We start from the raw sequence: 27,630 nt of genomic DNA, 5'->3' as shown, positions 1-27,630 counted from the left end.
TGCCTGGAGGTCGTAGGAGGTCGTAAGTTCTCCGGCTGACCGGTGAATGTCATCAGATGATTGGGAAAAAAAATGTAAAGAGTAGTTTTCAGAACCAAGGATAACCGACCGGTAATGTTAATGTCCGCCGAGCTTCACTGCCGTGTATCTTTGGCTTCTTAAAAGTTGTCTCCACTCCTTTTTCCCACCCAGTCTCCCTCCTGCTTTTAAAGAACTTAAGTGAGCCTTATCCCCCGCATGCACAACTGGCTGGTGAAGGAAGGTGTCTGTGTCTGTGTGTGTGTGCGCGCGTGTGGCGTGTGTGTGTGTCCCACTCTGACAGTCGCCGTTCCAGTCGCCGGTTTTTCAGCGATCTGCTACAACTTGAGAGTCGCCGACAGGCGCCTGAAAAATCGGCTAATTGGGACAGGCCCATTGCAGTGCCACAGACCCGGGTTCGATCTTGACTACGGGTGCTGTCTGTACAAAGTTTGTACGTTCTCACCATGATCTGCCTGGGTTTTCTCCCACACTCCAAAGACGAACAGGTTTGTTGGTTAAATGGCTTTGGTTAAATAGTAAGTTGTCCCTAGTGTGTGTAGGATAGTGTTAGTATGTGAGGATCGCTGGCCATCGCGGACTTGGTGGGCCGAGGGGCCTGTTTCTGTGCTGCATCTCTAAACTAAATTAAATATAAGACCCAACTCATCTGCTTTTAAGTGCGATTAATGAAAGGGAGGGCGGAAAGGCTTCTGGATGTCTAACGAAAAAAGTGACAGCCTGTATCTTGGCTCAGGTAAGGATATCGGTAGATTGACATGGTACCCCTGGCATTTGTAGTGCAGGCGTAACTATGATGGAGCAGTTATAAACGTGAGGGTAAGACACTTCAAGTAAGAGAATTTCTGTTTTTTTGCCTGGGGTGTAGGGTGGGCCTATTTTAGAAAGTTCACTTTGTTCCCATTATCTCTGCACAGGTAAATTAATTATAAAAGTTCTTGGCCACTAGTTTTATGATTTATATCAGAGGTATTCATCTAGAATTAAATGTCCCATTGGCTTTCAAGTTTGGATGGTAGCTATTACCGCACACCACCCTCCTTTTAATTTAGTTTAGTTTGGAGGTATAGTACAGAAACAGGCCCTTCAGCCCACTGAGTCCATCACACCAGCTCTGTGTTATCCCTCTATCACCTCCATTCACTACACACCAGAGACAATTTAACAGAATCTAATTAACCTGCAAACCGGCACATCTTTGGAATGTGGGAGGAAACCGGAGCACCCGGAGGCAACCCGCGTGGTCAACGTGCAAACACCACACAGACAGCACCCGAGGTCTGGATCGAAAGCTGGGTCTCTGGCGCTGTGAGGCAGCAGCACTACCAGCTGCGCCTCTGTGCCGCATTAAACGAAAGCTTAAAAAAACCTTGGATAGCAACTCATTATTTCAGAAATTGAACTTTAGCTGACATTTAGTTTCAGAATATTTTTTTTTTGCAAGAAAAACTCACATGAAGCCATATGTTGAGGGGATGAAAGTCCACGAACTCAGCAAGAAAAACGACAAGCATAAGCTGATGAGCAAACAGCCGATAAACATGACTGCATATTTGACCAAATAGAGCAGGAAAGCAGTACTGTGGAGGCTCACCGTTAGATGGTGTTTCTGTAGGAAGAGGAAAAGATGATCAATATGTACATTTTGATGCATTTCAAATGATTCTTAATCACTCTTTTTTTCCTCAACCTTTAAAAATATTGCTTTCGCTCACAGTGATGGGTATTTAGCTTAAGTGCTGCTGTTTGCTTGGAGCTCCTCTGACCGAGGTGCAGCAGTTAGAGAAAGAATAACCTCCCTTTAATTCACTCGGGACATGCCTCAACTTCAACCTTGGATCTTGCATTAGCTAATAATACGAGAATGATGGTTACATCCTTAAGATGGACTTTACTAAATATATCTTGCAAGGAACCACTGCATGCGATTTTCCTAAACCATCTACATTTTGGAACTCAGTGACACAATACACAATCAGTAAGGCAGCACCAACCTGTTTTCTAGCAAGTATTTTCAAAGTCATTGAGGTTTTAGTCAAAAGATGCATTTAAAAATGTCTCTTAAAAGGCTTATCACACAGAGGGGGTGGGTATACAGAATAAGCTTCTGGAGGAGGTAGTTGAAACCATTGAAAGACATTTGGACAGGTATATGGATAGGAAATGTTTAGAGGGATATGGGCCAAACAAAGGCAGGTGGGGCTAGTGTAGATGGGGCATCTTGGTCGGCATGGACAAGTTGGGCTGAAGGGCCTGTTTCCGTGTATAAAATTCTATAGCTCCACAGATTCAGAAACTGTAGCTTCCCAAAGTAATTGATGCTCATAAGGAAACCTTGCGGGTTCTTGATGTCAGCAGACCTCAGCAAATTATTGTGACCAGAGGAATCAATGGCAGGTGGAACAGAAACTATCATGTCCCAGCCTGATCCACGTTATGCCCAGCTAATCCTCAGATATATGCACTTTCCAGCAGGAGTACAGAATATCATCTGGAATAGAACCTCTGACTGCTTGTCCCAAATCAAGGAGACAATTACATCACATACATCCTTTGCACATTCATACTTTTTGACAAAACTAGCTAACTTAAATCAATCCCTAGATCTACTGAAGATGTTGGAATCGACAACAAAAAATAAATTGCTAAAATTCAGCGGGTCAGGCAACATCCATGGATGGAAATGGATAATGACATTTCAAACCCTTTTTCAGATGCTGTCTACCCACTAAGTTCCTCCAGCAATTTGTTTTTCACCCGAGATATTCTTATCATGCATAACTTCAGTACCTCAACACACAGATTTAATTTTCTTTTTTTAATTATTTAATAATGTACCATAATAACAGATTTTAAACTCCCACTATGGCATTCCCCTTTAAATTCAATTGTCTGCTCAACTCATGTCAGCTATTTGAAAATCAAGTGCATTAAACCTAGAAGACCTTTAGTGCATGGATACATGGTTCAACGAATGTCCCCCAAAAACATTGTACAAGGGGCCATTCCTGGAGACTTGGTGTGCTGACAAGCAATTTGATCGGTGAGTAGACACACAGTTAAGTTCATTTCTCTCTTTTGCAATGCAGCAAAGCTGAGATATTGGACTTGACCGAGCTCTCATCTGCATGTACAGATCACATTGCATTGATAGGTCAACCACCATGACCTCGGGGATGGGTTATTTGCCATCCTTTAGGAACGGAATTGTCCACACTGAAAACCTGTCAGCAATAACATGATGCTACCATTAAGAATAAATCACCTGTGCAAGGTACAGCACTGCTGGGGCAAACAATGCAACAGGATATAGAGATTGGTATGCAGCCAAGGCCAAGAATATTGCACTAATAAAGGCACTTCCTGAAAACAGAAAACAAGTCAGTTCAAGTCAAGAGACAATTAAAAGCTGCAGTCAACTTTAAAATGCTGCCGTATTGAGCAATACATTACATGCAATGACAAAAGTCAATATATTGAGGACACGTTTTCAAAGGATTGACTGAAAGGTTCACTGAAAATAGACCCTTCAAAATTACTAACAAATTTGTAATGCAGCATTTTCCATTCTTGTTTCAGATTTGTGTTTAATTTCCCTCTTTAGCAAATTTAGACTTTTAAATCAAAATATTAAATTGGATTTATATTTCCCATTATAATTTTTCCATTTCCCTTCCAAAGCTCGCAGTTCCTTGGTTACTGGGTGATTTTTCAGCTCAGCTAAATGAACATTTGTGTCTTGTGAGCTTGAAAGGCAAGTGGTAGCAGCGAATCCACGCCAACTATCGGTCACCCATTCACACTAGATCTACGTTATTCCACTTATCTACCTACACACCAGTGGCAATTTACAGAGGCCGTTTGACCTACAAACCTGCACGTCTTTGGGATGTGGGAGGAAACTCGAGCACCCTTAGGAAACCCATGTGGTCACAGACATAGCACTCGAGGTGTGGATCGAACCCGAGTCTCTGGCGCTGTGAGGCAGCAGCTCTACAGACTGCGTATCTGTGCCGCCCAAGAAAAATTTGTTTTGTTCTAATTCTCTCCTTGCTTCAAATTATTGAAATTTTAAGTGACCTCAGTGTTCTAGAATAATGAATAAAACCACAACTAATGATTACAGACTGCCAAGGACAGGCTTGGCACACAAAATTGATAGAACGTATTGCACATTTGTCAAAGAAATAAGAAATACTCACCTTTCACAGTGGCTAAAATAAAAATGGAAATAATGGCATTGTTGATAGCACAAGTCGACTTAGCCACACAGGTGAGCACAGTGTATGGGTTCAGGAGATAGCTGGAACAGAACAGAAAATTGCTTTTACATGAGGTAATAAATGAGGTAAATCACATCATACAACATTATAAATCTTTCTCTTCCATCTGTACCTGAAACGCATGATGCTATCCGTCAAGAGCATAAATCTAGGAAAATTGCCCGTTTATGCTCCGTAATTGGAAAAATTATACCCAAGGCAGATACATTTAAACATATCACCAAATAGCTGCAGGCAACTCCAGAGCCAATAAAATCATGGGAGACCCTTCCACCCCTGCAACGGACTGTTCCAGCTGCTACGGTCAGGCAAACGCCTCCGTTGCCATGCAGTGAGAACGGAGAGGTTGAGAAGAAGCTTCTTCCCAGAGGCCATAAGGACTGTAAACTCCTATCTCACCAGGGACTAACTTTACTGTACCACTCTACTGCTTTTTTTTTTTTTTAATTAATTGCTGTTTTTTTCCCCTTTTTCCTTCCGCCCACAATATTTAATATGAAAAAGAATATGTGATTCTGTTACATTCTGTTTGTAGTTTGTTTGTTTGTTTGTTTGTTTGTCTTTTTGCACAATGTCCGCGAGCATTGCCACTTTTCATTTCACTGCACATCTCGTATGTGTATGTGACGAATAAACTTGACTTGACTCGAGTTTGCTTTCTGATAAGCAAAACTAAACTTACTAGATAACTGAAAGCTGATGTATGCGTTTGCCAGACATAAGTTTGAGTGCATTATTCCGAAAATAGGTAAATTAAACTTCTGTGGTAACTACACCAGCGCGTTATTCTAAAAACAAGAGAGTAAAGCCCGATGTGTCTGTATAAGACAATTATACACTTGACTTTTAGCTCTACAATGTATTTTAATGCTTTTCACTATGCTGTGCTGAATTCTGAAATTTCAGGTTTGCTGCTATCATTCTAAGCCTTATCCTTTGATCTACTAAGTATATTTAAATTCTCTTGATAGCTGTAGCTAGAATCACATTTTAATTGATAACTATATATAGCCTACAAACTATGCATTCATTCTTTAATGAATGCATAGTTTCATGTACTGTCAGTGTACACATAGTTTCATGCCTGTCAGTGTATAAATACAAACTGCAGTAGGAACACAGTAGATTAGACATTATCTGTGGAGGGAAATAGATTTATGATGATGTTTTGGGTTAGGAAGATGTCCTGACATGAAACATGCTTTGTCCATGTCCCTCCACAGATGCTGCCTGATTTGCTGGGTTCCTCCAGCAGTTTGCTTTTTTGACTCTTGATGCCAGGGTTCTTAGTCTACCAAAGCAGGCATTCACTTAATGCTTTCGTGATTTGTTTCGGGTTACTTTAGAGAAACAGCGTGGAAACATGCCCTTCGGCCCACCGAGTCCGCGCCGACCAACGATCATCCATACACCAGTTTTATCCGACACACTTTACAATTGTAAAGGGACAATTTACAGAAGCCAATTAACTGTAAATCTGGACATCTTTGGAGGGTGGGTGGAAACCGGAGCACCTGGAGAAAAACCCACACGGGCACAGGGGAATGTGCAAACTTCATGTAGACAGCACTCATAGTCAGGATTGAATCCGGGCCTCTGGTGCTGAAGCAGCAACTGCCATTGTGCCGCCCTAGTTTAGTTTAGTTTGTCACATGTACCGAGGTACAGTGAAAAGCTTTTTTGTGGCATGTTATCCAATCAGCGAAAACTGGGCTTAACACCATACAGACAGCACCCTTGGTCAGGATTAAACCCGGGTCTCTGGCATATATGTGGAATCACTTAAACGTAACCGGCTAACTTCCTTACTCATTTAATTTTGTTATTTAAATGGTTATATAAAACACCAGCCAAATATGAGTGTAGGTGGATACATTAAATAATTATTTGTATTCACCATATGAGTCGATGCCTATTGACCAAGTCCAGTAATAGTTATATTAAGTAGGTTAAGCATTTTTTTTTTTTTAAAGGAGTGCAAATGACAAGTTCATGATTAATATAGTATTACAATAATCTGGTATCGTGCAGCTCTACACCAGAGTTAAACTATGTTAATTATAAATGACTAATTGCACCATTTATCAACGGCTCACCGCTCTGACCTACTTTCAACTAAAATTTAAAAAAAGATACCGGAGTTAGTTTGGAAAAAGATAATTGTCTGTGGCCTTCGCCCTGCTGCCCCAGAACAGGACAGAGATGAAGATGGCACTGGCTACCACCGATGGGTAGAACATCTGCAGCATCTTACTGCAGATGTACAAGGAGCGAAGCCTTCTCAAAAAGTACAGCCGGCTCAGTCCCTTCTTGTTCAGGGCGTCAGCGTTCCTGGACCAGTCCAAGGTATTTGTACTCCCTGGTAAACTGCACATGCACACCATTGATGGAGACGGGGGATAGGGGTGTTCCTCTCCTCCTAAAGTCCGCTATTAACTCCGTAGTCTTGTCGGTGTTGAGCTGCAGGTAATTTAGCCCACGCCACTCAACAAAGTCGTTGACCACACCTCTGTATTCAGCAGTACCTGCTTCAACTACCGCTGGCAGCTCATTCCATATACCTACCACCCTCTTTGTGAAAACATTGCCTCTCACATTCAATCTTTCCCTCTCACCTTAAACCTATGTCCACTGGTTCTTGTTCTCCTACTCTGGGTACTCATGATCTTATACACCTCGAGATGATCATCCCTCATCCTCCTGCGCTCCGTAATAAAGTTCTCCCTTGCCCAAACTCTCCTACATCCTCATAAACCTTCTCTGCAGTCTTCCCAGTTTAACAACGTCTTTCCATCTTTAGCGGGGTGACCAAAACTGAACACAATTCTCCAAATTAAGTGCAGACATTGGCTGCTAGGCTTTCTGTGTGGCACAAATGACTGAACGTCCAAGTATTTCATTGTCTGAAATGTGCTCTGGTGTGTCCTGAGACTTTAAAAGGTGTAATGTAATCACTCCAAAGTGCTTTACTTTAACCACAGGTACTTCCAGGGTTTACCAGCTGGTACAAAGGTGGATGCTAATGTTAACAGGATGAGAACCCAAATCTACCCTAACCCGTGTCATGCTACACATCCAGTGGCAAGTGGCCATCTGAGTGACCACAAATCAACATAGATATCACAGTTATTGTGTAACCACATTTTTTGTGTAACCTTCGATTCTCCAGCATCTGCAGTTCCTTCTTAAACATAGATATCACAGTACTGATAATGCCAATATACTTTCTTACTTACAACAGTGCTACCTTAAGGGGAATATGATACATTTCTTTCGGAGTCCTGACCAGTGAGATGACATCACAAGCATATTTCTTGAATTCAAATGCAATCCGCTGTTTTCTAAACTGAGAAATAAAAATTAAATTAAAAAGCTTCAGTGTCACAGTTATAGTTTAATTCTAGTCATTCAATTTAAATTTCTTTGAAATGCATTCGCCCTCGCAGTGATCAGTCAATCTTGCCGCTGGTTTGCTGCATCTGGGACAATCAAATATTATGACACTTCAAACAAAGCAATAATAATTGTGATACAAATTGCTGGAGCAACTCTCTGGAGAACATGGATTGGTGACGATTGGGGTCAGGTCCCTTTGTCAGTGAAGAAGGGTCCCGAACCAAAACGTCACTTATCCATGTTCTCCAGAGATGCTGTCTGACCCACTGAGTTGCTTCATAACTGTGTCTAATTTGTGTAAACCAGCTTCTGCACTGCCTTCACAAATCCGAGTGTCTCCTAGAATAATAGGTTTTTACTTCTCCTCTCCTTCCCCAATTTTTTTGCTGCTTTAGATTTTAGACCAGAGATACAGCCATTCGGCCCACATAGTCCATGCTGACCAGTGATCGCCCGGTACACTGCCACTATCCTACACACTAGGGACAATTTACAATTTTACCCAAGCCAATTAAGCTACAAACCTGCACGTCTTTGTAGTGTAGGAGGAAACCCGAGCACCCGGAGAAAAGCCACGCGGTCACGGGAAGAAAATTCAAACTCCGTACAGACAGCACCCGTAGTCAGGATTGAACCCGGATCTATGCCGCTGTAAGGCAGCAACTCTATCACTGTGCCTCCCCAATATGTTTCTGCTTGATCTGAAGATTTTGATTCATATTGCAGATATGATGTCGTTTTATGATGTTGTTGTAAAATCAAATGCGGTGCTGATGTCCTAAACCAGCAGCGGCTTGGATTTTTTTCATTTTCAAATCTTTTTAACTGATGTGGACTGTCTTTGAGGCTGAGGTTATGTAAATACCACTGATTCACAAAGTCAGTACCTGTTACCCAGTTATCATTCTCACCCACAGAGTAAGGGATAAGCATCTCCTGTTAAAGGCAGGAAATGCTCCTACTTGAATCAGCACGTTACAAACTAAAAATAGAACCTGTTAGTTTGCAGATTGTGGCATCATTATCCACTACAAACACACGTACAAAAATATTAAACACCTGAACCCAAAAAAATGTATAGGTTTAACAAGACCTGCACACAGACTTTAGACATGCAATGTGGAAACAGTCCCTTCGGCCCACCGAGTCTGCGCTGGCCAGTGCTCACCCCGTACACTAACACTATCCTACACACTCGGGACAATTTACAATTTTACTGAAGCCAATTAACCTTTCTAGGTGTGCGGTAGGAAACCAAAACACCTGGAAAAAACCCACACGATCACAGGGAGAACGCACAAACTGCCTACAGATAGCACCTGTGAACGGAGAAAAATAGAAAATAGGTGCAGGAGGAGGCCATTCAGCTCTTCGAGCCAGCACCACCAATCATTGTGATCATGGCTGATCATCCACAATCAGAAACCCTTTCCTGCCTTCTCCCCATACCCCTTGATTCCACTAGCTCCAAGAGTTCCATCTAACTCTCTTTTAAATCCATCCAGTGAATTGGCCTCTACTCTCTCCTGTGGCAGAGAATTCCACAAGTTCACACCTCTCTGGGTGAAAACGTTTTTTCTAATCTCAATTTTAAATGGCCTCCCCTTTATTCTTAGACTGTGGCCCCTGGTTCTGGACTCCCCCAACATTGGGACCAGTTTTCCTGCATCGAGCTTGTCCAGTCCTTTTATAATTTTATATGTTCCTACAAGATCCCTTCTCATCCTAAATTCCAGTGAATACAAGCCCAGTCTTTCCAATCTTTCCTCATATGACAGTCCCGCCATCCGGGGCATTAACCTAGTGAACCTACGCTGCACTCCCTCAACAGCAAGGATGCCCTTCCTCAAATTAGGAAAGCAAAACTGCACACAATACTTCAGACGTGGTCTAACCAGGGTCCTGTACAACGGCAGAAGGACCTCTTTATTCCTATACTCAAATCCTTTCGCAATGAAGGCCAACATGCTAGTCTTCACTGCTTTCTGTATCTGCATGTTTACTTTCAGTGACTGGTGTACAAGGTCACCCAGGTCTCGTTGCACTTCCCTTTTTCCTAATCTGACACCATTGAGATAATAATCTGCCTCCTTGTTCTTGCCTACAAAGTGGATAACTTCACATTTATCTACATTATACTGCATCTGCCATGCATCTGCCCTTTCACTCAACCTGTCCGTCACCCTGCAACCTCCTGGCATCCTCTTCGCAGTTCACACTGCCACCCAGCTTTGTGTCATCTGCAAATTTGCTAGTGTTACTTTTAATTCTATCATCTAAATCATGAATATATATTGTAAATAGTTACGGCCCTGGCAACGAGCCTTGCGACACTCCACTCGCCACTGCCTGCCATTCTAACAGGGACCTGTTTATTCCTACTCTTTGTTTCCTGTCTGCCTACCAATTCTCTATCCATGTCAATACTGCACCCCCAATACCATGTGCTCTAATTTTGCCCACTAATCTCCTGTGTGGGACCTTATCAAAGGCTTTCTGAAAGTCCAGACACACTACATCCACTGGCTCTCCTTCATCCATTTTACTAGTCACATCCTCAAAAAATTCCAGAAAATTAGTCAAGCAGGATTTCCCCTTCGTAAATCCATGCTGACTTGGATCAATCCTTTTACAGCTATCCAAATGCCCCATTATTACTTCTTTAATAATTGACTCCAGCATCTTTCCCACCACCGATGTCAGGTTAACTGGTCTATAATTCCCTGCTTTCTTGAAAAGTGGGATAACATTAGCTACCCTCCAATCCACAGGAACTGATCCTGAATCTATAGGACATTGGAAAATGATCACCAATGTGTCCACAATTTCTTGAGCTACCTCCTTGAGTACCCTGGGATGCAGACCATCAGGCCCTGGGGATTTATCAGCCTTCAGTCCCATCAGTCTACCCAATACTATTTCTCACCCAATGCAAATTTCTTTCAGTTCCTCCGTCTCCCCAGATCCTCTGTCTAGGGAGATTGTTTGTGTCTTCCATTGTGCAGAAAGAACCAAAGTACCTGTTCAACTATTCTGCCATTTTCTACTTCCCCATAATAATTTCCCCTGTTTCTGCCTTCAAGGGACCCACATTTGTCTTTACTAATCTTTTTCTCATAACATACCTAAAGAAGCTTTTACTATCCTTCTTTATATTCTTGGCGAGCTTACCTTCGTACTTCATCTTTTCACCCCGTATTGGCCTTTTTGTTACCTTCTGATGTCCTTTGAAAGTGTCCCAATCCTCTGGCTTCCCGCTACTTTTTTGCTGTGTTATATACCTTTACTTTTAGTTTCATAGGGTCCCTAACTTCCCTTGTCAGCCACGGTTGCCTCTTACTCCCCTTAGAATCTTTCTTCCTCTTTGGAATGAAATGATCCTGCATCTTCTGGATTATGCCCAGAAATTCCTGCCATTGCTGTTCCACCGTCATTCCTGCTAGGATCCTTTTCCAGTCGATCTTGGCCAGCTCCTCTCTCATCCCTTTGTTCAACTGCAACACTGACACTTCTGATTTAACCTTCTCCCTCTCAAATTGCAGATTAAAACTTATGTCACTACCACCTAGCGGTTCCTTTACCTTGAGATCTCTTATTAAATCATTAGACAACACTAAATCCAGAATTGCCTTCTCTCTGGTAGGCTCCAATACCAGCTGCTCCATCTCGGAGGCACTCTCGAAGGTTTTCTACAAACTCCCTTTCTTGGGGGGTCCAGAACCAACCTGATTTTCCCAGTCTACCTGCATATTGAAATCTCCCACAACCACAGTGGCATTACCGTTGTTCCCGACAATTTTAACTCCTGCTGCAACTTGCACCCTATATCCAGGCTACTGTTTGGGGGCCTGTAGATAATTCCCATTAGTGTCTTCTTACCTTTACAATTCCTAAATTCTATCCACAGCGACCCTACAACGTCAGTCCCTATGTCACCCCTCGCAAGGGACTGAATTTCATCCCTCACCAACAGAGCTACCCCACCTCCTCTGCCCACCTGCCTGTCCTTTTCTGTAGGACGTATAACCCTGAATATTCAGTTCCCAGCTTCGAACCTCCTGCAGCCACGTCTCTGTAATCCCCATAATGTCATATCTACCAATCTCTAACTGAGCCTCAAGCTCATCCATTTTACTTCTTATACTTTGCACATTCAGATATAATACTTTTAATCCATTACTCACCTCACCTTTCACATCGATTGCTATCACACTTGGCCATACTCTCCTATCCCTTTGTGAGCTTTGTCCCGTTAATTCTGATGCCTTTCTTAACTTTTCCTATACTCTCTTTCCCTTTAACTCCATCCTTGTATTTCCAATTTGTCAGGATCGCACCCTGGTCTCTGGCGCTGTAAGGCACCAACTCTACCGCTGCACCTCCGTGCTGCCCTGAGCCATTTCCATCTTTTGGAGCATACAAAAAATGGATCCTGATGAAGATCTATGCTTGGCTTTTGCGACAATGTGAAAGGGAATTTTTGATGAGGAAATATCTGGAATGACTATGAATGGGAAAGGGCTTTATCGTTAGGGCCAGCTACATACAATATGTCAAAAGTTATACAGTTATAACACATAATACAATGTTCTTACCACAACCCTGTTGAAATCCTCTGCAACAATGTAGAGTGCAAGTGCAGTGAGAATGTCCATCGCCTGCAGAAACAAAATGCACTTGGCTATCAAAAACAGCTAACACAGCAAGTCGTTGAAAAGTGTCATGAACAGACAATATTTGGTAACTTTACTTACCATAAAGACAAACTCTGCATAATCAATAAGAAAATGGAACAGGTATATGATCAGAGGAGTCTGTAAAAAAAACCCATAGTAAATGTACTAGCTAACATAAAGGATAATTTTTCATCAAATAACCAAAAATATGATAAAGACAGCAGAGTTTACTAGAATAGTTTAACGGGACATTGGGTCAGAACCACTCTACTCACATATGCATATGATTTAAATAACCAATTTAGGCAAGAATGGCTAGTCAGGGCTTTACTATGGTTAAGAGGGGAAGCCATCACAACTCATAGCTCACTTGTTTTATTGGTTTAATATCACTTGGTAGATGAACAGCTCTGCACCTGCTCCCTGCGTTTAGTTTATAGTCATAGACATACAGCGTGCAAACTGGCCCTGCTGCCCAACATGTCCCATCTATGTTAGACCCACCTGCCTGCATGTGGCCCATATCCCTCTAAACTGTCTTATTTATGTACTTGCCCTTAAAGTTGCGATAGTACCTGCCTCAACTACCGCCTCCGGCAACTCGTTCCATACATCCACCACCCTTTGTGTGAAAATGTTACCACTCAGGCTCCTATTAAATCTTTCCTCCCCCCTCACCTTAACCTATGTCCTGTGGTTCTTAATTTCCCTACTCTGGGCAAGAGACTCTGTGCATCCACCTGATCTATTTCTCTCATTTAGAGCACCTCTATAAGCAGGCAAGGAAATCGCTATCAAAACATGGGGGGGGGAAAACAATTTTTTGGTGGCCACACATGCGCACGCGCGATGCTTCGGCCGTGGGCCCTGTAGATGGTAACATCGGAAGCTGACCTGGTTGGTGACTGACTCCGAACTCCAGCAACAGCAGCTTCGTCCGCCCCGAATTGTGGGGCTTGAATCGGCCCGTCACGGGGGCTTCAACATCGGGAGCCTTGATCACCTCGATGCAGCCTTGTGAACGGGCCGATTAAGCCCTTAGAAAGCGCCTGATAAAGTCCGGATTACAAAACATGGCGGTGATTGTTCCCCACCTCTCAAAGCATTGGGGAGTGGGGGGGGGAGGGGAAACGTGTCCCTCCGTTCCACCGCAGGATTTCCATCCATGTCTATAAGATCATCTCTCATCCACCTGCGTTCCAAGGAATGGAGTCCTAGCCTGCCCAACCTCTCCCTATAGCTCAGTCCCTTGAGTCCTGGCAACATCAATTTTCTCTGCACCGTTTCCAGCTTGAAAGTTTAGTTTAGTTAGTTAATTTTATTGTCATGTGAAAAGCTTTTTGTTGCATATCATGTGGTACAGGGAAAAGCTATTTGTTGCGTATCCAGTCAGTGGGAAGACTATATATTACACTGACACTCAAATCCATCACATCCAATCAGCAGGATTGACAGCTGGTTCAGAAAGAGAGATTCTACAGTATAAAGATGCCTACATTCTGTGATCCAAACTGGTCTAAAAGCACCAATTGAATGTCAATGCTGAAACCATGCAGACTATAAAATGACTTCAATTTGACAAGAGATGGCCCCATAGATACTGGGTTGCCTCAACCAAATTGTCAGTGTTAACACGCAACTTATGTGCATTTAAAGATTAGCCCAGAAAAGCACTACATCAACTAACCGGAAAGTCACCAGTCCACATACTCCGGAGGTGCTGCCTGACCTGTTGAGCTTTGCAGACCCATGATAACGGTTAGCAATCTCATATACCTCCTTATGGAGGCACAGATTGTCGCTCCTTATCTGGTTATTACTGATTTTAGGATCTTGCATACAGATTGTTTCGTCTACAACTGTGATTGCAGCATTCCCGCATTGTTGTACACTTTATCCTTTATCTGTGCACTATGGGAGGCTTGATTATATTAATGTCGTCTTTCTTTGATGGATAGCATGCAAACAGAAGCTTTCCACTGTACCATGGGAAACATGACTATAATCATAATCATATTTTATTATCCAAGTATGTTTTGCAACATACGAGGAATTTCATTTTCCATATAGTCATACCAATAAAAAGCAACAGAACACACAAAATACATTTTAACATAAACATCCACCACAGTGACTCCTCCAAATTCCTCACTGTGATGGAAGGCGAAAAAAAGTTCAATCTCTTCCCTTCTTGGTTCTCCAGTCGGGGGCCTCGAGCCTTCATTTGACGGGGTGATCTTGGCTCCCGTAGCCAGCGGTCGGACCGCATCGGGGCGATCAAGCTCCTGCATCGGGGGGTGGGAGGAATCTCAGCTCCCCCACTCCGGGCGATCTGACCGCGGGTCGGGGCTGGTCGAACCTTCTGCGTCGTTTGCAGCTTCCCAAGCAAGGCCTCCAGCTCCACGATGTTAGGCCGCAGAGCGACTGGAGATACTACCCGGAAAACAATCGCATCTCCGGCAAGGTCAGAGATTGAAAAAAAGTTTCCCCCGACCCCTTCCCCAACATCGAACAAACCAGAGAACATTAAAACTTTTAAAACACTCTAAAAATAACAATAAAAAGACAGACAGACGGTTGGCGAGACTGCCAACGTGCGGCGCCCCCTGGTGGCACATTAATAAACTAAATAAATAATAAAATAGTTTAAATAATAAACTAAACTAAACTGGCAAGACATGTTGAATCTAGAACAAAATCAATCTGCCGGTGCAACTTAGTGGATGAGGCAGCATTTGTTCAGGGAAATGGAATGTTGACATTTCAGGTCAAGAGCCTTCTTCTGGACTCAATAGGTTTCTAAGATGCAAATCAGCTTTACCAAATGTCAACGCAAAGTGCTGAGAGTAACACAGCAGACCAGGCAGTATCTCTGGAGAACATGGATAGGTGACATCTAAGGTCAGGACCCTTCTTCAGACTGATTGAAGGTGGGGGGAATGGGGGAGCTGGGAGGAAGAAAGCAGGAGGAATCCCCACTAGCTAGTCCCATCTGCCTGCACTTAATCGATATCCCTTGGAAGGTCCGATGTCAATTTTTGATCCAAGATTCACCTGCGGTCATGAAGAAACCGATTTGATGTCATTCATTATTTCAATTAATCTGAAGGCAGCACTGTGGCACAGCGGTAGAGTTGCTGCCTTACAGCGCCAGAGACCGGGGTTCAATCCTGGCCATGGGTGTTGTCTGTACGGAGTTTGTACGATCTCCCTGTGATTATGTAAGTTGCCTTTGGGTGCTCCGGTTTCCTCCCACACTTCAAAGATGTACAGGTTTGTAGGTTAATTGGCTTCCATAAATTGTGAATTGCCCCTATTGTATCGGGCAGTGCTAGTGTATTGGGTGATCGCTGGTCAGCGCGGACTCGCTGTATCTCTAGAGTCTAAAGTCGTGCCTTTTGTAATACAACCTCTTTGAAACCAACAGCCCACTAACTGAAGAAGAGTCTGAAGAAGGGCCCAACCCAAAACGTCACCTATCCATGATCTCCAGAAATGCTGACCCCGCTGAGTTACTCCAGCATTCTGTGTCCTTTTTTGTAAACCAGCATCTGCAGTTCCATGCTTTTACTTCTTCCGTTTTACCAATTCACAGGATATCTGCATGGGAACTAGTCTGTGAATAGGATGGAGTACAACATAGCATACATGCTAGGGCATTAGAAGACAAGCAGAACCAGCTGCCAAGTTATAAATGAAGCAAGCCATCAATAAACGGTGCAATAACATTAATCAAGGTTCCCCATCAACACACAGCTGGCAACATTATACTTACTTCATGGAAGACATTTCCAGAATATGGGGACACTCCTAGATCCAGCAAGGCAAGCCCTTCCACCACTGTAACAGAGGGAAACAAACACGTTTAATCCAGTTGCAAAATGTAGAGAGATTAAATGATTGATCTTCATTCATTTATGGGGCTTTCTGAACCAACGTCATTAAACATTTATAGTCTGGGGCTTTTCCGCCAACTCAGGAGCTTCCCATGAATTCTGGACCAAGACAACAAGCGCTTTAGCTGCAGAGACATTGCCAGTAACCTCGCCCACGTCACACAGAGGGTGGTGGGTATATGGAACGAGCTGCCAGAGGAGTTAGTTGAGGCAGGCACTGGGATTTCATTTCATTTTATTTAAGGCACAAAGAACAAAGAAGGACCCATTGTGATGGAGGATGCTAAGACAAAGTGCTGGCGGCACTCAGCAGGTCAGGCAGCATCTGTGGAGGGAATAGATACACAATAGAGATAGACAATTTTTCAGGTTGGGACTCTTCTTCAGACCGTTTGAAGTATGATCCAGACCAGATCTGATTCTATACAATACTAACCCTCAACTCTGAACTTTGGCAGTTTTTGGTTGTGCTAAGGACTTTGGAGTTTTCTTGCACTAGTAAAGCATTATTAATTTACTGATTTTTTATTTATTTTATATCATCTATGCACTGTGTTTACAGGCCTGCAATGCTCCTGCAAGTCAGAGTTTCATTTTTCCATATGACAATTAGCTTTTAGTTTTAGAGATACAACATGAAATATGCGCTTCGGCCCACATTATAAAGTCATCCTTGAGATGAGATATTCAGCACTAAAAGCAGAAGCCCACATGTTTCAAATTCTGGGATGTGGGAGGAAACAGAGCACGAGGAGGCAACCCATGTGGTCACAGGGTGAACGTACAAATTCGACTCAGAGAGCACCCTGGAGGTTTGGATCAAACTCCAGTCTCTGCCGCTGGGATGCAGTGGCTCTACCAGCTGCGCCACCCTTTTCTTGTATCTCCAGTAAAAAACTTTGTTTTGCATGGTATCCAAATGGATCAGATAATATTGTACTTAAAATTCCTCCTTCTCCCTGCATCTGTTTAGCGGGGAATGCAGTCTGCAGGTCTGCGTGCAAAATGGGTTCTTCCCCGCCATTGTTGGGCTTCTGAACGGTCCCTCAATTAGCCAGAGTATTGTGCAATTCAACTCTACCCCATTGTGGACATTGGACTCTCTCTGGAAAAGATGCAGTGCCAGGCTGAGAACTATGTTCTGCACTCTGTATCTTTTTCTTCGCTCTACCTACCGCACTCATGTTGGAACTGAATGTATCTATGCATAGACACAAAAAGCTGGAGTAACTCAGAGGGACAGGCTGCACCTCTGGAGAGAGGGAACGGGAGACGTTCCGAAACGCCACCCATTCCTTCTTTCCAGAGATGCTGCTAGTCCAGCTGAGTCACTCCAACATTTTGCGCCTATCTTCGGTTTAAACCAGCATCTGCAATTCCCTCCTACACATTGTATCTATGTTATAATCCGATTTGTTTGGATAATTGGCAAAGCAAAGCTTTTCACTGCACCGTGGCACACGTGACAATAATGAACCCAAACCGGAATACAATCAAAAGGCAGCAGACCATGGTGCTGCACATATCCTCCCGCACCAGGCCTGGTTTGCCCGCTATCCACAAGAGGCAAGTTGCTGAGTCCTGCCCTGCTTGTCCCCGAGGCCCGGAGAGGAGGGTGAAGAGATCCAAGATAGCGGCAGACACAAGGAACAAAAGGCTAGTAAGTGGACAGGCTGTGGGAGGCAGTGCAGGGCATCTCGATGGTGGGGAGAGAGTGGACCGCTGGAGGCTCTGCAGCAGCCTGGGCTCGGCTGGATCAGATGTGACCTGCAGCAGCAGGGAGCAGTGTGGAGGCTCCAACTGTTCGCTTGGCCAGACCCACCCTGCAACGCTGCCAGAACAACTGGTCTTCATGGCCAGATGAGAACACAGAACTTATAACAACTGGGACTTGAAAATGTGCTGTATTATGTATAATTGAGCTAGACACAAAGTTCTAGAGTAATTCAGCAGGTCAGGCAGCATCTCTGGAGAAAAAGAATGGGTGAAAAATGAAGAATAAGGATAGGATCCCGATCCTTTTGGTCCAGATATGCTGCCTGTGTTACTCTAGCACTTTGTGTCTCTCTTTGGTAGAAACCAACATCTGCAGTTCTTTGTTTCTATAATTATACTAATATTGGACTGTATGTAAAAAAATAATTTCCCTGTACTTCAGTACATGCCAGGACAATGAGCCATCAATGCATGGCCAAGAATCCTACATTTACAACAAGAGACTTGAAAATTGCTCCAAATCTGATGACTCAAGAGACAATAGGTGCAGGAGTAGGCCATTCGGCCCTTCGAGCCAGCACCGTCATTCAATGTGATCGTGGCTGATCATCCCCAATCAGTACCCCGTCCCTGCCTTCACCCCATATACCCCGACTCCTTTTATCTTTAAGAGCCCTATCTAGCTCTCTCTTGAAAGTAACCTTGTAAACGGCCTACGCCACCCACTCCCTCAATAACTCGAGCGTGTCCTTCCCCTTAACAAATCTTTAATGGGGACCTAAATCTGCACATCCTTCTAAACTCCAGAGGTACACAAAGCCGCGCCATTCTCTCAGCATATGACAACTCCCGCGGGGGCATTAAGCTTCTAAACCTACGGCAGCCCTCAATAACAAGGAAATAGTCGACGTTCCTCAAATTAGGGGACCAAAACTGCACACAATACTCCAGGGTACACAAAATTGCTGGAGAAACTCAGCGGGTGCAGCAGCATCTATGGAGCGAAGGAAATAGGCGACGTTTCGGGCCGGAACCCTTCTTCAGACCTTCGCTCCATAGATGCTGCTGCACCCAATTTTGTGTACCTTCGATCTTCCAGCATCTGCAGTTCCTTCTTGAACACAATACTCCAGGTGTGGTCTCACTAGGGCCCTGTACAACTGCAGAAGGACCTCTTTGCTCCTATATTCAGCAAAGAGTAGGAGTAAACGGGTCCTTTTCACAATGGCAGGCAGTGACTAGTGGGGTACCGCAAGGCTCAGTGCTGGGACCCCAGCTATTTACAATATATATTAATGATCTGGATGAGGGAATTGAAGGCAATATCTCCAAGTTTGCGGATGACACTAAGCTGCGGGGGCAGTGTTAGCTGTGAGGAGGATGCTAGGAGACTGCAAGGTGACTTGGATAGGCTGGGTGAGTGGGCAAATGTTTGGCAGATGCAGTATAATGTGGATAAATATGAGGTTATCCATTTTGGTGGCAAAAACAGGAAAGCAGACTATTATCTCAACGGTGGCTGATTAGGAAAAGGGGAGATGCAGCGAGACCTGGGTGTCATGGTACACCAGTCATTGAAAGTAGGCATCCAGGTGCAGCAGGCAGTGAAGAAAGCGAATGGTATGTTAGCTTTCATAGCAAAAGGATTTGAGTATAGGAGCAGGGAGGTTCTACTGCAGTTGTACAGGGTCTTGGTGAGACCACACCTGGAGTATTGCGTACAGTTTTGGTCTCCAAATCTGAGGAAGGACATTATTGCCATAGAAGGAGTGCAGAGAAGGTTCACCAGACTGATTCCTGGGATGTCAGGACTGTCTTATGATGAAAGACTGGATAGTCTTGGTTTATACTCTCTAGAATTTAGGAGATTGAGAGGGGATCTTATAGAAACTTACAAAATTCTCAAGGGGTTGGACAGGCCAGATGCAGGAAGATTGCTCCCGATGTTGGGGACGTCCAGGACAAGGGGTCACAGCTTAAGGATAAGGGGGAAATCCTTTAAAACCGAGATGAGAAGAACTTTTTTCACACAGAGAGTGGTGAATCTCTGGAACTCTCTGCCACAGAGGGTAGTTGAGGCCAGTTCATTGGCTATATTTAAGAGGGAGTTAGATGTGGCCCTTGTGGCTAAGGGGATCAGAGGGTATGGAGAGAAGGCAGGTACGGGATACTGAGTTGGATGATCAGCCATGATCATATTGAATGGCGGTGCAGGCTCGAAGGGCCGAATGGCCTACTCCTGCACCTAATTTCTATGTTTCTATATTCGACTCCTCTTGTTATAAAAGCCAACATGCCATTCGCTTTCTTCACTGCCTGCTGTACCTGCATGCTTACTTTCATAGAACAAGGATGAACAAGTAAAGTAAAATAAACTTTATTGTCAATTCAAATAATGCAACAAGTAGTTACACAGAGGATTGAAATTGCGTTTCCCCATACTCCAAATGTGCAAGTAATATTTATAACACAGACAGACTATATACCAATAAAAATAGACAGGACATATACATTATATAAAATATTCAGTGTGCCAGAGTGTAGTAAAGTTTTGAGGTATGTTATTAACGTGCAATAATAAAAGGTGCAATATAGAAAAGTGATGGTGGTCTCTGATGAGTTTTTTCCAACTCTTACTGTCTGTGGTCTGACGGTGAGGAAGTCCAGTAACCAGTTGCATAGTGGGGTGTTGATGCCTATTTCGCCGAGTTTATTCACCAGGTGTTGGGGGATGACTGTGTTGAAGGCAGAGCTGAAGTCAACGAACAGCATCCGCACGTAACTGTTATTGTTTTCCAGATGAGCCAGGCTTAGGTGGAGTGCTGCTGCTATGGCATCATCAGTGGAACGGTTGGGACGGTATGCAAACTGGAATGGGTCAAGTGTAGAGGGGAGACTGGATGTTATGTGGGCCTTGACCAACCTTTCAAAGCACTTCATCATGACGGACGTGAGTGCTATGGGCCGGTAGTCATTCAGTGTTGAGGCTGGGGATTTCTTGGGTAACGGTATGATGGTGGTGGCTTTGAAGCATGCTGGTATGATGGCTTGGCTCAGAGAGGTGTTATAGATGTCAGTGAGAACATCTGTGAGTTGGTCAGCACAGTCTCTGAGCACACGCCCCGTATGTTGTCAGGACCTGCAGCTTTTCTGGGGTTCACCTTGAGTAGGGTCCTCCGCACATCAGCTGGGTCCAGGTGAAGTGTTTCATGGTCTGGGCAGGGAGGGGCTTTTGTTGGTGTGATGGTGTTGTCCTCCTCAAACCGGTTGAAGAAGGTGTTAAGTGTGTTGAGGAAGTCTGTGTTGTCCTCGCACGGTGGGGGTGTTGGCCTGTAGCCAGTGACAGACTGGATGCCTTGGCACAAGCGCTTGGGGTCCTTAGTGTCTGTGAAGTGTGCTTGAATTTTCTGTCCATAGACACGCTTGGCTGTTCTGACACCCCGGTTCAAGTTGGCCCTAGCAATACTAAGGGCGTATTTGTCCCCGGACTTGAAAACAGCATTCCGTGCTCTCAGGAGCTCACGTACCGCCCTGGTGAACCAGGGTTTGTTGTTGGCCCTCGTGGTGAAGTTTTTGATGACAGTCACATCTTCCATGCATTTGAATATATATCCAGACACAGATTCAGTGTATTCCGTCAAGTTGACATGATAGTTGGTAGTGGCAGCCTCCCTAAAAACGGTCCAATCTGTGCAGTCGAAACAGTCTTTGAGAGCTGAGTTGGCTCCCTCTGGCCATGCTCTGATCTGCTTCACAGACGGCTTGTTCCTAGTCAATAGAGGTCTGTAAGCTGGAATTAGCATAACAGAGAGGTGGTCTGAGTTCCCCAGGTGGGGATGGGGAGCAGCTCTGAATGCCTGTCTGATTTTGGTGTAGACTTGGTCGAGTATGTTATTTCCCCTGGTTGCCAAGTTCACATGTTTATAATAATGTGGTAGTACTGTCTTCAGTTTGGCCTGATTGAAATCGTCAGCGATTATGCAGACAGAGTTCTGCATTGAGCTGATAGACTGATACAATGCAGACAGTGCGTCCTTTGTGTTCGCACTGGGTGGAATGTACACAGCTGTGATGTTGATGGCTGTGAATTCCCTTGGCATGTAGAATGGTCGGCATTTAATTGTCAAAAATTCTATATCCTCAGAACAGTAGCTTGACACAGTTTCGGAGTTTGTACATCAGTTGTATTGATGAAAATGCATATACCACCCCCCCCCCCCCCCCCCCCCCCCCCCCCCCCCCCCCCCCCCCGCTGAGAGCATGACTCCTGTCCGCCCGGAATGTTGTTAGTCCGTCCAGCTGAATGGCGTTGTCCGAAACGGTCCAAGCCACGTCTCTGTGAGGATGATGGCGTTGCAGTCTCTGACCTTTCTTTGTGTAGTTAAATCCAGTCTGAGGTAGTCCATTTTGTTTTCCAGCAAACGAACGTTGGATAGCAGAATAGAAGGAAGTGCAGGTCTGTAGGGGTTAGCTTTTAGCCTGGCGCTGAAACCCGCTCGGCTGCCCCGCGTGCTAGGTCTAGCACACCGCTTCCGCCGCAAGTTAGGTCTCACACGCCGCCAGTGTCGACCTGTGATGGGAGGAGAGTCCGCTGCCTTGCAGGCCCCTGGGTCTTGCCGGTGTAGGATGCCTAGCTCGCAGAGTGCCTCGGGTTCCAAAGCCAGTGTAACTCCAGAAAGGTTTTCGTAAAAGTCGAAATTTCTTAGTCCAAGTAGTGTAGTTCTGTTATAGACCACTCTCGCACAAGACTGTGACGGTACAGACAACATATTAAACATAAAACGCACATCGCTATCGGGAGCTGGAGTAGCCGCTGCCGTACAGGGCGAACAAGGACCCCCAGATCCCGTTGCACTTCCTCTTTTCCCAACTTGACACCATTTAGACAGTAATCTGTAACTCCGTATACAGTAAACCCTCGCTATAATGGGGTGGGGGCTGGGGTCCATTGTCGCCGATTGTCCGCTACACCCGAATGAGGGGGGGGGGGGGGGGGGGGGGGGTAAAGTTTAAAAGTTTAACCTAAGGTCGGGAAGGAAGAAATGCAGCCTTAAACAAGCAGGAATTCACAGGTTGAGGAGCTGCAGAGTCCCCGGCCACACACGTGGTGCGCCAGGGATGGGCCCAGTACTCTCGCCGCCTTCATGCTGCTCCCACTCACTGCTCTCACAAATGGATGCTCCCACCACGTGGCGCTGGCAGAAGCGGGGGGGGGGAAGGTGCAATGGGAGGTGTCAGTCTGCTATATAGAGGTCCGTTATTGCAAGAGTTTACTGTCTCAGTGTATTACTACAATACATTTGTACTGCATCCGAGATGCTTATCTAAGATGTGACTAAGTGACTTCAGAGATACTGCGCGGAAACGGGCCCTTAAACGAGCACTGTCCTACAGACTAGTGACAATTTACAATTTGTCCAAAGCCAATTAAGATCATAAGATCATAAGTGATAGAAGCAGAATTAGACCATTCTGCCTATCAAGTCTACTCTGCCATTCACTCATGGCTGATCTATCCCTCCCTCCTAGCCCCATTCTCCTGCCTTCTCCCCATAAGCTATGCAACCCGTACTAATCAAAGGTGAGGCTCTCTGCTCTTGGATTTCCAAAATGTCCCCTTTCTTCAGTAGAATGGTTTCCCCCTGCTGTTGTGGATGGATTCCTCAGCTGTGCCTCAGTGTCTCACATTTCTGTTGTCGCTCTCCCGCTAGATAGAACAATGATATGAGATCCCCATGTCCTCGTCTTTCATCCCACCAGGCTCTGCAACCAACACATAATTCTCTGACATTTCTGCAAACTTCACATCTTCCCATCCCTTTCTGCAGAGACTGCTCTCCTTGGTTTGCTCACACTTTCCTACCCAACCCGGCCTCTCCCCAGGTACTTTCTCTGGCAACCACAGAAGATGTAACATCTGCCCCTACACTTCTTCCCTCCAGGAACTCCAGCAGCCCTTCCAGGTAAATCAGAGGTCCATATACACCTCTCCAAACCTCATCTCCTACATTTGGTGCTTCATAATGTGCCCTACTTTACATCAGCGAGACTATGCTAAGACTAGGTGACCATTTTGCCAAACATTTGTACTCTGTTCACCAAGGCCTGCAATTGCTAACCATTTTAACTCCCAATCCAACCTTTTCGGTCCTTGGCCACCTCCATTGGCAGAGTGACGCCAAACACAAACTGGAGGAACAAACCTATACGTCTTTGGAATGTGCGAGGATACTGGAGAAAACCCACGTGGTCACAGGGAGAACATACACGCAGTCAGCTCCCCCAGTCAGGATTGAACATGGATCTCTTACGCTGTAAGGCAGCAGCTCTACCACTGCGCCACTGGGCCGTCCCCGAAGTGCTTATATACAGGGATACGTGTACTGAGCTGTACACAAAAAAGAATTTCACTGTACCTTGGTACATGTGACAAATAAAGTACCATTGAACCATTGTGTAGGAAGGAACTGCAGATGCTGGTTTACACCGTAGATACAAAAAACTGGAGTAAGTGGGTCAGGCAGCATCCCTGGAGAAAAGGTGCCATTTCGGGTCAAGACCCTTCTTCACACTGAGAGTCAAGGGAGAAGGAAACTAAAAGTATGAAGAAGTACATCAACAGCCAACTCACACTTTCCTACCCAACCCGGCCTCTCCCCAGGTACTTTCTCCGGCAACCACAGAAGATGTAACATCCGACCCTACACTTCTTCCCTCCAGGAACTCCAGCAGCCCTTCCAGGTAAATCAGAGGTCTATATACACCTCTCCAAACCTCATCTCCTACATTTGGTGCTTCACAATGTGCCCTACTTTACATCAGCGAGACCATGCTAAGACTAGGTGACCATTTTGCCAAACATTTGTACTCTGTTCACCAAGGCCTGCAATTGCTAACCATTTTAACTCCCAATCCAACCTTTTTGGTCCTTGGCCACCTCCATTGGCAGAGTGACGCCAAACACAAACTGGAGGAACAAACCTATACGTCTTTGGAATGTGCGGGGATACTGGAGAAAACCCACGTGGTCACAGGGAGAACATACACGCAGTCAGCTCCCGCAGTCAGGATTGAACATGGATCTCTTACGCTGTAAGGCAGCAGCTCTACCACTGCGCCACTGGGCCGTCCCCGAAGTGCTTATATACAGGGATACGTGTACTGAGCTGTACACAAAAAAGAATTTCACTGTACCTTGGTACATGTGACAAATAAAGTACCATTGAACCATTGTGTAGGAAGGAACTGCAGATGCTGGTTTACACCGTAGATACAAAAAACTGGAGTAAGTGGGTCAGGCAGCATCCCTGGAGAAAAGGAATAGGTGCCATTTCGGGTCAAGACCCTTCTTCACACTGAGAGTCAAGGGAGAAGGAAACTAAAAGTATGAAGAAGTACATCAACAGCCAACAAGGAACCATTGTGGGCTCCCCCTTTCCTTGATCGTGGCTTTGATTTGTCCTTTTGCATATCTTCCATTCATTTGTTCTTCATACCTTTTCATATCTCTAGTTTCCCTCTCCCCTGATTCTCAGTTTGAAGAAGGGTCTGGACCCAAAACATCACCCATCGTTTTCTCCACAGATGCTGCCTGCCCCGCTGAGCTGCTCCAGCACTATACTTTGAGTCGACCAATGAAGTCACAATAAATGTACAATTAACAACAAGTACAATAGGCGGAGCAAAGGGTAAGATACAGAGTGCAGAATATATAGTTCTCAGCATTGTAGTGGAAACCAATGGTAGGGACTGCGGGTCTGCGGACGGCAGCACCGGGAGCCCGTGGATCCCTGGAGGGAGACCGCTTTTCGGGGCTCCTGCAACGGCGAATTCTCCCGCCCGTGTTGCGGGGTTGAAGAGCTCCTGGAGCGGGGCCTGACACCACTGCCCCGCGCGGCTGGAATGGCCGCGGGACTTTGCGAGCGCACACCGGGGGCTCCAACACCAAGACCCGGTGTGCGACCTCGCACCACCCGGCGTGGCTTCAATGGCCGCGGGACAATCGCCATCGCCAGCCGGGGGCTTTGACTTTGACTCTGACATCGGGGGGGGGGAGAGTGCAGTGGAGAGATAAGTTTTTTTGGCCTTCCATCACAGCTATGTGATGGATGTTTATGTAAAATGTAATTATGTTGTGTCTGGGTCTATTTGTGTGTAATGTATGGCTGCAGAAACGGCATTTCGTTTGGACCCCCAGGGGTCCAAATGACAATTAAATTGACTCTTGACTCTTGGAATGGAGTCATGCAGCATAACGGAGGCCCTTCGGCCCCACCCATCCCTGCTGAATGGCTGCAGCTTGCATGGGGCTGCCCGGCCCAGCGACCGCCCTCCTCCCCGTACCTCGCTTCCAGGAATTGAGCGGCGACACCACCTCCACCCGCTCCGAGATAAACTCCGCCAGCGAGGAGCGGAACAGCACGGCCCTGACAGTGACGGCCACCACCATCACCAGCACCAAGGAAGCTGCCATTGTCCCCAACCACCGGCCCGGAGGGGGGCGGAAGAGGAAATGGCGTCTGCACGCCGCCGGCGGCCATGGGAAGTGTAGTCCCCTGGCTCGGCGCGCGTAGTTCACGTCACCGCCCGTGGACTACAACCCCCACAATCCAACGCTCGCCTGGGCGAATGTAGAACGCGTCATCCCTACATACAATTATATAATCATTATCTAATTATATTATAAACAATGAATATCTAATATATTATACAATTATGCCTGAAATATTATATAATTATGTTTAATTAAATATCTAATAACATATAATTCCGTTAATATAATATAATATAATATAAAATAATATAATATAATATAATGTATATACATAATATAATAGAAATATAATAACATAATTCAATTATATAATTATATTAGTAATATTAATTTAATAAAGTTTTAGGGAGTCATGCAGTCACAAAGCATGGAGGGAGGCCCTTTGGCCCACAGAGTCTGTGCTAGCCACCAGGAATCCAGTTATACTAAACCCATTTTCTATCACATTTGGCTTCTTTGCCATGGCAAGTGGCCGTCCAAAAAACTGTTAAATGTTGTGAGACTATCTGCCTCAACCACTCCAGATTCCAACCAGCTTCCGGGTGAAATAATTCATCCTCAGGTCCCTTCCATCTCTTACCTTACACCGATGCCGCTGGTTGGTGCTACATCTTCTCACTGCCTACCCTATCCCATAATTAGGCTACAATGAGAATTAAGGTACCGAGGAAGAGAGAGAAGCTTTATTTTGCATGCTATCCAAATAGATTAGATAGTACAACATAAAAATACAATCAAGTCATCAAAAGTACAACGGGTAGAGGAAAGTGAAAGATACAGAGTATGGAATATAGTTCCCAGCATTGTAGCGCATCAGTTCCATAGACTAAGTCCAATGCCCACAATTGGGTAGAGATGAATTGGGCAGTACCCAAGCTTGTGGAAGGACCATTGAAAGCCTGATAACAGAGGGAGAGAAGCTTTTCCAGAGTCTTGTGGTGCACGCTTTCAAGCTTCTGTACCTTCTGGCAGATGGAATGATTGGGGTGAGAAGTCTTTGGTTATTTTGGAGGTAGACAAAAATGCTGGAGCAGAGTCACGGGTATAGAAGAGACCCTGGTGACAGCCTT

General features: G+C 45.0%; 1 protein-coding gene across 1 annotated transcript in view; it reads right to left on the bottom strand.

Annotated features, from left to right (window-relative positions):
* The window catches only part of pigu (phosphatidylinositol glycan anchor biosynthesis, class U), a 32,706-nt gene extending 6,181 nt beyond the window's left edge, over positions 1–26,525 (bottom strand). Inside the window, exons 1-8 of the mRNA XM_055652202.1 lie at positions 26,350–26,525; positions 16,170–16,234; positions 12,473–12,532; positions 12,314–12,376; positions 7,559–7,668; positions 4,242–4,342; positions 3,305–3,402; positions 1,494–1,648 (exon numbers count right to left, since the gene is read on the bottom strand). Coding sequence (XP_055508177.1) covers positions 1,494–1,648; positions 3,305–3,402; positions 4,242–4,342; positions 7,559–7,668; positions 12,314–12,376; positions 12,473–12,532; positions 16,170–16,234; positions 26,350–26,479 — 782 coding nt within the window. The 5' untranslated portion in view covers positions 26,480–26,525. The remainder of the gene's footprint in view (positions 1–1,493; positions 1,649–3,304; positions 3,403–4,241; positions 4,343–7,558; positions 7,669–12,313; positions 12,377–12,472; positions 12,533–16,169; positions 16,235–26,349) is intronic.
* Positions 26,526–27,630: the final 1,105 nt, after the last annotated feature.

The sequence above is a fragment of the Leucoraja erinacea genome, chromosome 21 (genome assembly GCF_028641065.1).
Source record: "Leucoraja erinacea ecotype New England chromosome 21, Leri_hhj_1, whole genome shotgun sequence".
Classification (NCBI taxonomy): domain Eukaryota; kingdom Metazoa; phylum Chordata; class Chondrichthyes; order Rajiformes; family Rajidae; genus Leucoraja; species Leucoraja erinaceus.
Note: the sequence above shows the minus strand (reverse complement) of the source record. Positions and strands in the feature narration are given on the sequence as shown.